The sequence below is a fragment of the Enhydra lutris genome, unplaced genomic scaffold (genome assembly GCF_002288905.1).
Source record: "Enhydra lutris kenyoni isolate GAN:26980312 unplaced genomic scaffold, ASM228890v2 scaffoldscaffold17, whole genome shotgun sequence".
Classification (NCBI taxonomy): Eukaryota; Metazoa; Chordata; class Mammalia; order Carnivora; family Mustelidae; genus Enhydra; species Enhydra lutris.
In genome coordinates, this window is record NW_019154101.1 from 24,695,482 (window position 1) to 24,709,682 (window position 14,201).

At 39.6% G+C, this 14,201-nt stretch overlaps 1 protein-coding gene across 3 annotated transcripts in view; it reads left to right on the forward strand.

The window, feature by feature from the left end:
- LOC111147679 (L3MBTL3, histone methyl-lysine binding protein) overlaps positions 1-14,201 on the forward strand; it is a 117,470-nt gene that overhangs the window by 9,197 nt on the left and 94,072 nt on the right. For all 3 annotated transcript variants that reach the window (XM_022503893.1, XM_022503895.1, XM_022503894.1), the window contains one exon: positions 12,658-12,774. In XM_022503893.1, the coding sequence (XP_022359601.1) occupies positions 12,673-12,774 (102 nt within the window). In that variant the 5' untranslated portion in view covers positions 12,658-12,672. The remainder of the gene's footprint in view (positions 1-12,657; positions 12,775-14,201) is intronic.

A 14,201-nucleotide genomic window follows, 5' to 3' on the forward strand; every position in this document is an offset into this window, starting at 1 on the left:
CTCCTTTGGGACGATCCCTAGTTCTGGTCTGTCTTTCTCCTCCTGGCCTTTTGCAAGACCTGGAACCACAGTTGGTATGTGAGGAAGCTTTTGTACCTTCTCAGCAAAAATACCCATAAGGTTGCCAGTGGTCTACTCTGGGGTCATCATTTAGAGATTATGTCCTTCTGACTTTTTTGGTTGTTATAACATTCTTTTCTTTATAAGAATGTGGCAAAACTAAAACTAACTCATTTTGAAATTTTCCATGTCTGTGAAATCCAGAGTCTTACCATTGATCTTAACATCCCATTTTTCTTTACCTTCGCCTCTGGACTCCTGAGATATCACTTAGGGCTTTGTGGTGCAGAGGTCTCGGCCTTTGCAGTTATCATTCCTGTGCTCTGGTATGCTTCAGATACTGGGTAAACTGGTGCCTGGAGGGAACGTGGACGCTGGGGTGCTGTTTGTTTTGTTTTCTTCAAAATAGCTACAGCTCCGTGTACTGCATGTCTACCATGTGCCAAACACTCTTAGCACGCATGATCAAAACACTGATTTTTACAACTCTGTAGACATTCCCCTTCCATTTTATTGACGAAGGAGCCTAAGGCTCAGGAGAGGTTACGTACCTTGCCCAGGATTATGCAGTAGTTTGGAAAATAGAGGAGACTAGGACTCAAACCCAGGTGCTGTGGCCCCGGAGCCCATGTTGTCACCCTCACACTAGACTGGCTTCTGTGTTAGCTAAAATGCAACATGTTGGGCCATGTGGGATAGTCTGAGGGCCACTGTCTTGGGAAACAAAAGTTTGTTTCTTAGTTGCATGACCTCCATTTTCTTGCCTGTAAAATGGAATCCGTCGTAAGAGTAGTCGTGAGGGTCAAACAGGCTGCTGTTGGTGAGATCCTTTAAAATAAATGGCAACTCATGGAGGAGACCTCTCTGCTCTGGTCTGTCTGTATCCCCTTCATGTATATTAGGCTTTTTGCCTTTGGCTGGTCACCCTTTTGTAGCTGCGTATTTGTGAGCGTGTGTGTTTGCCCCTTATAGGCTGTGTACCTCAGAGAGCTGAGGTCACAAGGGTGCAGGCCATCAGAGAGTAAGTCAGAAAATGGTAGACAGGCCTGAGGAGTCAGAGGCTGTATCTTTCTCAGGATCACTTTCTCCAGCCTGGACTTCAAGGACTACATGTCCGGAGGGCATTCTCCGGTCTAAGACACTAAGAGTCTCACCCCTCGGATGCAGGTTGGGAACTAGATCCAAAGGTAGCATTTGTAGCTGGATCTAACCTGAAGAGGAGTCCGATTTATTCCTGTAAAATGCTCCCTACTTTCATGTTATTTCCTGAATTTATTTTCCATAGCTCAGCATTTTCCCAAAGGCCGGGGGCAGAGGGTAGAGGACTCCATGGAATTCGATGCCCTGTGATAATAGAGTCACAAGGCAAGGGGACCGTGGGAAGCTTTGGCTTGGCCAGTACTTCCCAGATGCCACAGTGCTGCTGACGTGCGCTGTACGTATCCTGGGGTATTCACATCTCTCTCAATAAAACAACCGCATCACAGGCCCTGAATAAATGGTCTCCTAAAGGCTGTGTTTTGAGGAACAGACTGGGAGATGTTGCCCTGGCCTTTCATCTAGTTTTGTTGCAAAGCCTCCGCCTGGCCTGCAGTGTGTGGTCAGACCAGCATGGTAGCAGAGAGAGCCTGGCCTTCAGGCCCAGCGCCCTCCCGTTATGGCAAAGCCTTCTCTGTCACTTGGAAGTATTGTCTTTTGAAGAAGGGTGATAGTCCAGGGAAACAAAAGCAAAAATAAACTGTTGGGACTCCACAAAATAAAAAGCTTTTATACAGAAAAGGAAACTGTTAACGAAACAGAAAGGCATCCTACTGGGGCGCCTGGGTGGCTCAGTGGGTTAAAGCCTCTGCCTTCGGCTCAGGTCATGATCCCAGGGTCCTGGGATCCAGCCCCACATCAGGCTCTGCTCAGCAGGGAGCCTGCTTCCCTTCCTCTCTCTCCCTGGCTGCCTCTCTGCCTACCTGTGATCTCTGTCTGTCAAATAAATAAATAAAATTAAAAAAAAAAAAAAAAAAGGAAAGAAAGGCATCCTACTGAATGGAAGGAGGTGTTTGCAAGTGATATATCCAATAAGGGGTTAATATCCAAAGTATATAAGTAACTTACACAATGCAACACACACACACACCAATCCAATGAAAAGATGGGCAGAGGACTTCAATAGACATTTTTCCAAAGCAGACCTGCACATGGCCAACGGACAAATAAAAGATGCTTGACATCACCCACCATACTGGAAATGCAAATCAAAACCACAATGAGATAAGAGCTCATACCAGTCAGAATGGCTAGTGTGAAAAGACAAGAAATCCCGAGTGTTGGGTGAGCATGTAGAATAAAGGGAACCCTCACACGCTGTTGGTGGGAATGTGATTGGGTGCCTCCATCATGGAAAACAGTATGGGAGTTCCTCAAAAAATTAAAAAATAGAAATACTGATACCGTATGATCCTGTAATTCTACTACCAGTTAATTATCCAAAGAAAATGAAAAATACTAATTTGAAAAGATATATGCATCCCTGTGTATTGTGGCATTACTTATAATAGCCAAGCTATGGAAATAATCCAAGTGTCTAGCCATAGATGAATGGATAAAGAAGATGTGATACACGCAGACACACACACACACACACACACACACACACACACACACACAGGAGTATTACTCAGGCATAAGAAAGGATGAGATCTTGCCTTCAGCAGCAATGTGGATGGACCAAGAGGGAATTATGCTAAGTGAAACAATCAGACAGAGAAAGACAGAAACCACATGATTTTGCTTGTATGTGGAATCTGAAAAAAACCAAATGGACAAATAAAAAGACAGACTCTCAGGTATAGGGAACAAACTGCTAGTTGCCAAAGGGGAGGGGAGAGGGGGGATGGGCAGAATAGGTGAAGAGCATGAAGAGGTATAAAAAGAGCTAGTAGTCTTTTCTGGAGCTATGTAAATATGAGATATTATGAACAATAAAATATCTGCTTTTATGGAGTGATCTTGAGTCTTGTGATATTTAGATTTTGAACAGGTGCCTTACCGTAAGGGATACTACAGAAATACAATTAAATAAGGGAAAAATCACTGTCTGATATTTTTAAGGTCACTCGAGAACTCGAATAATTGTTAAACCAGATAATTATAATAAAAAGCTAACATTTTATTGACTGCTTACTACATGATAGGCACGAGGCTAAAGTATTAACTGATTTATCTCATGGAATCTTCACCATTGTCCACAGAAGAAAGGGTCCCTTCTCCACCCTTTCTAGGTGGGGGAATTGAGACTTCCAGAGGTTAGCCGGTCTGAGGTTACTGAGTAGGCAGTTGTCAGATTTTGCAAAGTGAAATGGAGAGGAGGAAGGGAAGGAAGTGGTTGAGGAAAAGGTGAGGGATGGAAGAGGGAACTGGTGCGCTCACGGCAAGTTTTCAGGATGATCCATGAATTATTTTGTTTGGTTCCTGATGATGCTTTTAGGGTTTGCATTCCTGACTCTTTGCAAAAGATAGCTTGTCCTTTTAGCCCGAACTGATTAAAACCAGGTGCTGGTATCTCAGTTCTTTCATCTGAATGACAGAATTTTAACCTGATTCTGCTTTTGAGGTGATGTTCATCCCCATTTTATAATCACTCCCAACTCACAGCCGTATCCTCTCTGTACCTTGTTTTTGAAGAACACACTGGTTAACTATAAAGCCATAAAATGTAACTCTAAAAAAAGCAACTGTAAGATTATTTGAACTCTTTACCTGCTCTTAGTGAACATTAACTAGTCATTCTTTTAAACCATGATTTGAGCAAGAATGGCCCAGCTACAGTTAGCTCCCTTTCTTAATAATCTTTATTTCTCACTTTATCTGCAGATCCAGACTTTTGGTTTATAGGTAGTGGCCACTCTTTCACTTGATTTTGAGCATCCTGGTTTGGGTGACTTATCTCTCGAGGGACTCTTGTCTTCGTCTCAGTGCTAGAAAGGTTCTTCACCTTGACTCTGCCATAGGAGCTTGGCACTGGGGGGGTCCGTGCTCCTTGCTTGGAGCTGCCGCTTGTTTGATCCACCAGTGGCAGATATGAACGAAGGGACTGTGTGAAGGGGGGATTATGAAGGATACACGAACTGCTTATCTCCGGTCAAAATAAGATAACGGCAGATTCTTGACATTTGTGAAGGATATATCCCAAGGCAATCACCAGTTCAACTTGAGAAAAAAAATCATTGTAATATACAATTCCTTCCTTCAGATTACTAAAGTATAACTGAAAAATGTAAATCATCTCTCTAGACCTTAACTACTTATCTTGCTTGATGAGCAATTTTTGTACTGTCTGGAGCACTTATTGAAACAAATTCACACATCTTTTCTACTTACTTCCTTTTGGAGCATTTGGTAGTTTTGTTCACACAATGTGTCTGAGTCATCATTGCATTTGACATTTCAGTCTTTAATTTATCTGAAACTTCTATTTTGTGGCTAGGCCTTGCGCTTTCATAAACATTTCCATATTCCCCTCATTCTGTCATCAACACTAGAATCAACTAGCAGTTAATGTTGTTTGTTTCATTTCTTTTTTTTTTTTTTTTAAGATTTTATTTATTTATTTGACAGACAGAGATCACAAGTAGGCAGAGAGGCAGGCAGAGAGAGAGGGTGAAGCAGGCCCCCGGCTGAGCAGAGAGTCCGATGCGGGGCTCGATCCCAGGACTCTGGGATCATGACCTGAGCCGAAGGCGGAGGCTTTAACCCACTGAGCCACCCAGGCACCCCTGTTTGTTTCATTTCTTAACAAGAAATGATGTTTTATCTCTTTCTTTACAGCGGCCATAGACTAAGACTCAATGCTCTGTGTAAGAGCATCCCTGGACCATAGCTGGTCCAGGCGACTTGCCCTTGCCCCTCAGCTTCATGGTATGTCTCATTCAGAGTCATGTCTCTGAAAGATAACAAATCGCTGAATGTCACGGGAACTTCAGATGCCTCTCAGGAACGATAGAAGCCATAAATAATCCGTGAATGCCAGTGATCTACTATATATTTCTGATACTCACGTTGGGGGAGAAGTGAACCTTACCTTCCTCTTCTCATCCATCTGTGGAGCTGATGTATTTGCATAAATAGCTAAATACCTGCTATTTAAATGACCCAAGAGCTTTGGGGAAGTTGACTTCCCTTAGTGACTTCTCTGCTATTGCTTCCGTTGTTGGCAGCAATCACAAACTAAATATTTTCATGGGAAGACCTGCCATTCGTTACATGATCTCTTCTGAATTGACATGAGGAGGGGTTTTGAGACATTTTTTACATTAATTTTTTTTCCTCTTAAAAAAATGTGAACAGTCAGCAGGTATAAAGGAATGTCTAGAAAGCAGATTCCCTCCGCGGCTGTCTTGCAGCAAACTGTTGCCTCTTCCTGAGGGCCGCCAGTGTTGTTACCAGTTGCTAATGAATGCTTGCAGAGAGGATGTCTGCCTATATAATAAGCATATGTATACCCTTTGTTTTATAGAAGCAGTAGGACACAGTTTTTATACTTGGCATAAATTAGAGTATTAGTCCTGTGTTGGAGCTCTTTTTGTATCACAACGTAAAGAGCTCATTGTTTTTTTTATAATGGCATTAAATGCCATATGGATGTGCTGCAGTGGTCCTTAATTGATGGGCTTTTGGATTGTTTCCAATTTTTTGACCTTATGACTAGACCTGTAGTCAGTAAATAACACTTTACATTTTTCCTTCTTTCGTATTTGTGAGTATCTATAGAATAAATTTCTAGGAGTAGGACTGCTGAGTTGGAGGATCTGTTCTTGGAAATTGATCTCCAGAGAGGTTGTTTTCATTTATAATGCCACCATCAATGCACGAGAGGGCCTGCTTCCCCATATCCTCATAACATAGAATTTTCGAGTATAAGATATTAACTGATCTCCTCATTGCCTGCTGTTTCTTGAAAACTAGTGGTGTATGGTAGGTTGAGGCTTCCAGGGATTTATTCACGTGAGAGACTGAGCACATTCCTCCATTAGATACAATGTCCCAAGGGAAAGATGAGTTGCAAAGCTTTGGTTTAGAGGCAAGGAATGGTGCAGGAGAGAGATACAGAAGGTAGTTCTGAGGACAGTGTTACATGTCCTTTAATCTGTCTTCCAGCCCTTTTGTTGGAGGCTTAGGGCAACAAGGTTGTCATAAAAATGAGTAAAATCTTAAGTGAACTGTTGCACCAAAGAGGGACTTGGGGAGTCTAATACTTTTTGAATTGATGTCAACAGTAATGCTTTCTGCCTTCAGTAAAGTCATCGGTTCCTAACAGTGGGCGTTAGTAGAAGCACCTTGGACATCAGAATGCTTGATTTTAGCCATTTCTAGTCATGATAGGGAAGCTAGTGGGAATCAAAAGATCAAAAGCTGCAGTAGTGTATTTGCTGGATATGTGAACCCCACAGTGGTCTTTTCTGACATCAGCAGTGGCTAGGAGACTCTTAGGATTTAGAAGAGGTTTAGAGGAAAATGGTGGATCTTGGCTGATAGTGCAGAGGACCCATCATGGTGCACTTTGGAGATGCTTCTTTAGGAAATCTCAGCATCATTGAGAGATTGGGGATGAGATTTTCTGCAGAATGAGAAATGCTGGGGCACCTGGGTGGCTCAGTGGGTTAAAGCCTCTGCCTTTGGCTCAGGTCTTGATCCCAGGGTCCTGGGATCGAGCCCCGCATCGGGCTCTCTGCTCAGCAGTGAGCCTGCTTTCCCCCTCTCTCTGCCTGCCTCTCTGCCTACTTGTGATCTCTGCCTGTCAAATAAATAAAATCTTAAAAAAAAAAAAAAAAAAGAATGAGAAATGCTGTTTGTGACTTGCCTTGTGAGTAACTCTACTACCTACTTGCTTTTTATGGTCCGTGGAATAAAGGTTACACATGGAGTTGTAGAATAGCACCAGGTGATAATTAAAGAAAACATGAAACAAAGTATTTTAAGTTCTTAAAACAAACAAACTGCTTCATTCTTAGGACCCCAACTGATTGAAATCAAAGGACATTGTATGTATGCAAGTATGCACTTCTGGATAAAGAAAACAAGGGAGGAAGACTTAGGGTGTCATGAAGAAGGAGCTTCTGTTAAAATAATATTGGTTGATGGCTGTTCTCTCTGATGAAGACATGATAGACAATGTCCTAGCCATTCAGACTTCTTGTGATAGTGCAAGTAGCTACTTGGCTTCAAAATTAGATAAGGGGAAAGAACACATTTCTAAATATTTTTATGTTATCATATTTTATACACAGTGTTCACAAACCTTAAAGTGAAACAATGAATAGAAATTTTTGTAAATTTTATATGCTTATAGGTAGAGTACAGTGTGAAACATTACCGATGTTTTGTGGGACAAAAGCAAATTCTAAGTATTTCCAAAAATGTGTCATAAGCATTTACTGCAGGTTTTGTACAGTGCTAACTTTTAGATTGCTCCTGCTTTCTATTCCTTCTCCTAGTCATGGGATTTTGTCGTTGTGAATTTTATGCACTTACGATTTTTTTTTAAAAGATTTTATTTATTTATTTGACAGAGAGAGAGAGAGATCACAAGTAGGCAGAGAGGCAGGCAGAGAGAGGAGGGGAAGCAGGCTCCCTGCTGAGCAGAGAGCCCGATGCCGATGCGGGGCTCGATCCCAGGACCCTGGGATCATCACCTGAGCCGAAGGCAGAGGCTTTAACCCACTGAGCCACCCAGGTGCCCCACATTTATGATTTTTAAGTGGAAAAGACTGAAATTCTATTTCTGTTGTATATGTGTTTTAATGACACTTTATTAATAAGCATGTATTTGATATTTATTAAAAGGATACACATTGCACTGATATACATAAATCAAGATCTTCAGCCCTAGTAAATTTGTTTCTGGATTTGTCATGTCTAAAGGAGTAACTTAGGGAAAAGTAGGTTTAGCCAGATTCTTAGAGGCATAAGACTCTGAGACAAGACAAGACAGTGGTTGAGAAAAAAAGCCCATGGTGGGAATTAGACCTGGTTTCAGATATTGGCCATGCCACCAGATAGGGTTTTGCGTAAATTCCTGACCTCTGCAACTCACTTTCTTTAGTGTAGACCGGAGGGATTTTAGAATCGATCTTTTTGTGAGCAAGAAATAAATGAAATAATGTATGTAAATTGCTGCTTTGACTCCATTTCTGGAAGAGGTTGAGATTGAATTAATAAATCTAAAAGTATATATAGTATGTCTGACTGGTGTAATTGTAGTACCTGGTGATAACTTTAGTTCGAGAAAGAACAGTAAAACAGTCCTTTTCTACGGATCACTCGGGTGTTACCCAGTTTATCCACCAGGGGGAAAAATTATTCCATCATTCTCCTGTCTGTCAAGAAAAAGTTGCCACTCCTCCAACACTTCGCAGGGAAGTGGATTTTGTTGCTGATTCCTGTTTAGTGAATACGGAGTCGCCTGTTTAGTGAGGTAGGAGTCACCGAGTGCTTAAGCACAGGTCTTAATTCACTTAACATCTTCTCTGTTTCTTAGATTAATCTTCTTCAGGCCTTCACATCTTAGTTCCTGTTTTAAGGGTGAAGTCTAATGATAGTGAAATCTAGTACTTCTTCAAATTCAGGCTGTATAAATTTTGAAATGATCAGAAGTAGATAATATGTAACACTTGAAATTGGCTCATTTAAAGGGAACAAAGGAAGAAAGAATATGGAGGGATCCAATAAACTTCAACAAAAGCTAACTATAATTCAAAGAAACATAGGTTTTTTCTATTGACTATTTAAAAATAAATGTGTATTATGTATCTAAAGAGACTGCATTTAAAATATATTTCTTTTATAGAATAGAATTTAAATAGAATATAAAATAGAATTTTTCAAGCACTTGTAAATGAAAGATGTAGTGTAATAAACTGCTGTGGGCCCTTTAGACTTCTTGAGAATTACTAACATGTTGCCTGTTTATTTCACCACTTCACCCTCTTGACTAATTTGTAGCAAATTCCTATCTTAATCATTCCATCTGTCAATTTCAGTTGACAAGGATGAAGTCCCCTTTTTGAAAGTATATGCCATCATCATCCCTCCAGAAAAATCAACATTTTTGTACATCATCAGATAGCCAGGTGGTATTCATGTTTTCCTTCCTCTCTAATTTTTGTCGTCTTCTTTAAGAAATGGTTTAAATCAGGGTCCAAACAAGATCTGTGAATGATGATATTGTGATTTATTAATATGTTACTTAAATCTCTTAATCTAAGTTTCAGATTTCCTCTTCCATGTATTTTTTTTACTCCTAGTCTTGTGCACGTGTATGTGTCTATGTGGCAGAAAGCCAAGTTTTTATCCTATACAGCAGTGGCTCTCAAATCTCTCTGACACTCTTAAGAATGATTAAAAACCCCGAAGAGTTGTTGTTTGTATGGGTTACATCTACTAATATTTCCTGTATTCAGAATTAAAATATGTAATTTAAAGTATTTACTTAAATATAACAGTAGCAAACCCATTATGTTAATATATGTCTGCATAGTTTTAATGAAACATAATCATAGTTTCCATCATGGAAAATGAGAGAAGTGGCACTGTGTTACATTTTGAAAGTCGCTTTTATGTCTGGCTTAATAGGAGATAGCTGGATTTTCATATCTGCTCCTGCATTCAGTCTGTCACAATATGTTTTGGTTGAAGTGTATGAAGAAAATCTGCTTCACACAGATGTGGGGCTGGAAAGGGAGAGGTGTACTTTAAGTTTTTTCATTTAACGGTGGACATTCTTCTGTGATACTACACCAAAAGTTGACAAGTGGTAGTTTCTTAAAGGTAAGACGCAGTAGTGGGCAATTCGAAACCCCAACAATGAACTTTTCATACTATGTTACATTAAAATCCATTGGTCTGTCATGCACTTGAATGGATCCTTTCCATGCATAATTTTGTGACATCAAGCACGGTTATTGGGAAAATACTGCTTCACTGAGTTATGCAGATCTCCCAAATGTTGACATATGTCAAATATAAAATATTTTAATATTTTAAAAATCCTGTTCATGAATATCACCACCCATCTCCTTAGAAAAGTATTTAGCTCTTGGGAAGCTGTCAAGCCCATGGTGGAGGGTACACGTTTTCCAAAATCATGGTCTTCCCTTGAATGCTCAAATTGGATCTTCAGCAACAAATGCTGTCAGTGTTTCCCGTGAGGTTGATGGGCTCACTTCATTTATTTTTGACAAAATATTTGCCAGATATCCAAACCCGAATGAACATAGTCTGTTAAATACATGACCTTCCATGGAAAAGCAGCTTGTTCAGCTTGCATCTCAAACAGTTCACAGGTGCTTTTCCTTGGTGCTTTGACACACCCAAGGGCTTGATGTGTGCTTCCCATTTTATCCCACAGAATGTTAAAAAGATGTGTTTTTAAATATCAAGATTTAATGAAAGTTGTCATTTTACTTCATCAAGGATGATCTCTAGTGAAACTGGTGTTTGTTTCCTATAAGTACACAGTGGTAAAGGAGGCAACGACTACTCCTACCACTGGGCACCCCAACTGTCTACCCACTGTTGCTTGTGTACCATCAATGCAGATGTCATATGCTCACATTGCGAAGAAACCAAATAATGTGTTAGTATTTTTATGAAAGTACTTTTGACTTCTTGGGCCTTTAGAAAGCGTCTCAGGTCTTCCCAGGGTCTGTGGACCACACTTGGGAGGATTGTTGCCCCAAGAGTTTCTGACAGTCTGAAGTTTACTCCCTATGTATTTTCATGGTGTGATTTAACATGTCTCTTTGTCTCTGGTATTTCCTGTAAATAGACTTGACCAGATTAGGTTTGAATTTGTTTTTTTCTTGGCAAGATGTCTTGATAGATGGTGTTGGGTTTGTATTCTTAGCAGTCATTGCTGGCCATTGCCAAAGCCATTCATTTTTCAAGGATTGAAAATGGTAAATGTTTCAGTTCTGTTATTCCTTCTTTATTAGCGGAACTCTTTCTAAACTGAAACTTCCTCTCACCAGTGATTTGGTTACCCTGAGATAGAGTTTGCATGGGTCTCATGCAGTGTAGGCAGGATAAATCCTTGTTTCTTTTTCCAGATGATGAGTTGGTTCCCTTGTAGTCTCAAAAGGTGATCAAGGAGGTGTTCTTGGTTGGTTGGTTGATTTTCTTTTTTTTTTTAAATTAATTAATTAATTAATTTATTTGAGAGAGAGACAGTGAGAAGAGAGTATGAGAGGGGAGAAGGTCAGAGGGAGCAGACTCTTGATGGAGCAGGGAGCCTGATGCGGGACTAGATCCCAGGCTCTGAGATCATGACCTGAGCTGAAGGCAGTGGCTTAACCAACTGAGCAACCCAGGCACCTGGTTGGTTGATTTTCAATATCAGTATGAACTCATGGATTTAAACTCATTTGATGTGTTTCAGTTCATTGTAGGAATCTTATCCTTAGTTTGTCCAGCAGGAACCTCTTCAAGTTGGCTTCTGAGTTCTTTTGATATGACTTCTGTTGTCTTTGATAACTTCCTTGCTTTTTGTTGACCAGTTCCAGACTCGTTTTGCATATTTGCCACTAAGCAGAAATCAGCCCCTTCACTGGGAAGACCTGAGAGAAATGGTATTTAGACACCACAGTCTGAGCACTTGGCTGTTCCATACTGTTGGTTGGTGGTGGTTTCTAGATTTTGTCAGACAAAGCTAGAAAATATACATATTTTTAAAATATTAAAGTGCATTATGAACACATACTGATACTTCCATTCAAATTTAGGACTTACCCATCTTTCATTGCATATCAATGACACCAACATAATTACTTACATTTTTAAATCTCATACCACATACACAACAGTTTTGGAATAACAATATCAATGTGACCACTAACAATATGATTATGGAAAACTGTTTTATAATTTTTAAAAAATGCAAATTAAAAGCATTATCACAGTTAGCTAGCTGACTTGGTTATCTTAACAAAGCCTTATTATTAGTGTTTGCTGTGTATTTTAAGACTGCTTCCCTATTTTCCAGAACATCAAATTGGCAGATATCTCAACTGAATTGAATTAATCAATTTACTGAAAGAATCGGTCATACTGTGAATTCATTGAATTTATATAGCAAACTTAATTGACTGGTGTAGATGACAGTCTGAATGGATTGGAATTTTCTTGTTTTTTATCTAAATGGCTTCATTTTATTTATTAACATTTAATATTGATTCTGTCCTTTATACCCACTTTCTTTTCAATATCTTAAAGCAACAACAACAAAAAAACTAGTTAGTGGGCAAGAAATTCTATTTATATGTATCATGATTTTTTATTTTCGGTGAATATGCTGTGAAACAGAGAATTCCTTTTTAAGAATAGAAAAATGGACACTTTTTAATTTATAAATTTTAGTAATATTTTTTCTTCTATAATTTACCAGGGATTGCACTCGGAAAAAAGTGATATTTTTGAAGCATTTTTTTCTAGCTCTATGAGTATGGGATTTGTGATCAAGAAAATTATGTTTGGAAACCAAGGCAATGACCACTAAAATAAAAACTGATTTGTATGTAGAATATTTATGATATGCCTTTTTCCCCCTTCTAGTTTCAAAAATAAATCATGACTGAATCTGCCTCTAGCGCAAGTGGTCAAGAGTTTGATGTATTCAGTGTTATGGACTGGAAAGACGGAGTAGGCACATTACCAGGAAGTGACTTGAAGGTAAGTTGTCTTTATTAAATACAGCTATCTGTGTGTACCTCTGTGTGTATTTATTAAAATAAACTTGACTACACATGTGAAACAAGAATTAAAAGCATTAAGCAAAACGCTCTATGTTCCATGTGATGCTGAGATGTCTACAGTAAATCTTCAAGACGATTTGAAATGCTGACGCCTTGGGAGAAGTCTTCCTCAGTTGTGGTGGTGGATGGGAATGTTTTGGCAATACGTGCTTATTGCTTATTTTGCAGAAGTTGGATTGTAGCTTCCAGAGGTTCATCCCAGGTTTGACTTCATCATGATGGACAATAAATATGGAAATGGTAGGCTTTGAGGACCTAGCTTCCTGTGTTTTGTAGTCATGAACTTTATAACTTTAAATGAATAACCACATTCCCTGTGCCCTAGTTTTCTCTTTTTAAAACTGGATAATGTTAAAATATTTAATAGACAGGGCTATTCTCCTCCCTTAAATTATTTATACTGTAAATATGGATTTTTATTTATATAATCACTTGTTCAAAAGCTTGTCCTTGCTGTAAACCAAGTTGCTTTTATATAGATGGGAACTGTCTTCAGAGAGTGATGCTTCAGCCTGTTCCTTTCCAGTGTGCTCACCTTGCCCTTTGCCTCAAGTCTCCCTAAACCCACAGCAGGACCACCTCTGCTGCCCTGCGAAACATAGTTATGCAATCTCATTGGGGAGGCTAGTCACTCCCAGCTCTCATTTTTAATGTGTTTTTGCTCTAGTCCTATCTCTGGGACCTTGAACCTGTCTGTGGCCTTTTAGACTTTGTGTTTGTACGTGGTCACTCAGGTGTTTGAACTTCTGATCACCCTAACTGGCTGTCGCTTGGCTTTCCTCTGTAGTGCTTGGTGTTCTGGTCTATCTTGAATAGACTTTCCTGCCCCCTCATAGTGGCTTCCTGGAATCCAGTGCCTTTTAGTTTCTACTTGACAAGTATCTCAGCCAAGTCCACTCTAGTTCATCCTCAGTGGTGAGATTTGGATAGTCTGTCATTGGAAAAATACTTAGATTTTAGTTGGGTTAGGTTGAATTAACTTCAGTGTGCCAACATATCTGAGTTTAGCTTAACAAAATTACTGCGGGTGAGGTTCAGTGAAGTCTGGAAAGGAGATACGGTTTTAGTTTTAGTTCTGTATGGCCTTGAACAAGTCAGTTAGTCTCTTTGGGCCGGTTTCCTTTTTGGTGAAATAAGGAATTAAATGAATACTAAGGATTTTATCTGCTTTAACATTCTCCAAATGTTCATCTGGATTAGATATGATGGGACTCGAGTGCTGAAATTTGTGAGAAGGAAAAACTGTTCCAGACGCTCATAATGTCAGCCTCATAGTAGCTACATGAGCTTTGTCAAGTTATTTAAATTTCCTAAGTTTCAGAATCTTTATCCAAAAAATGAGGA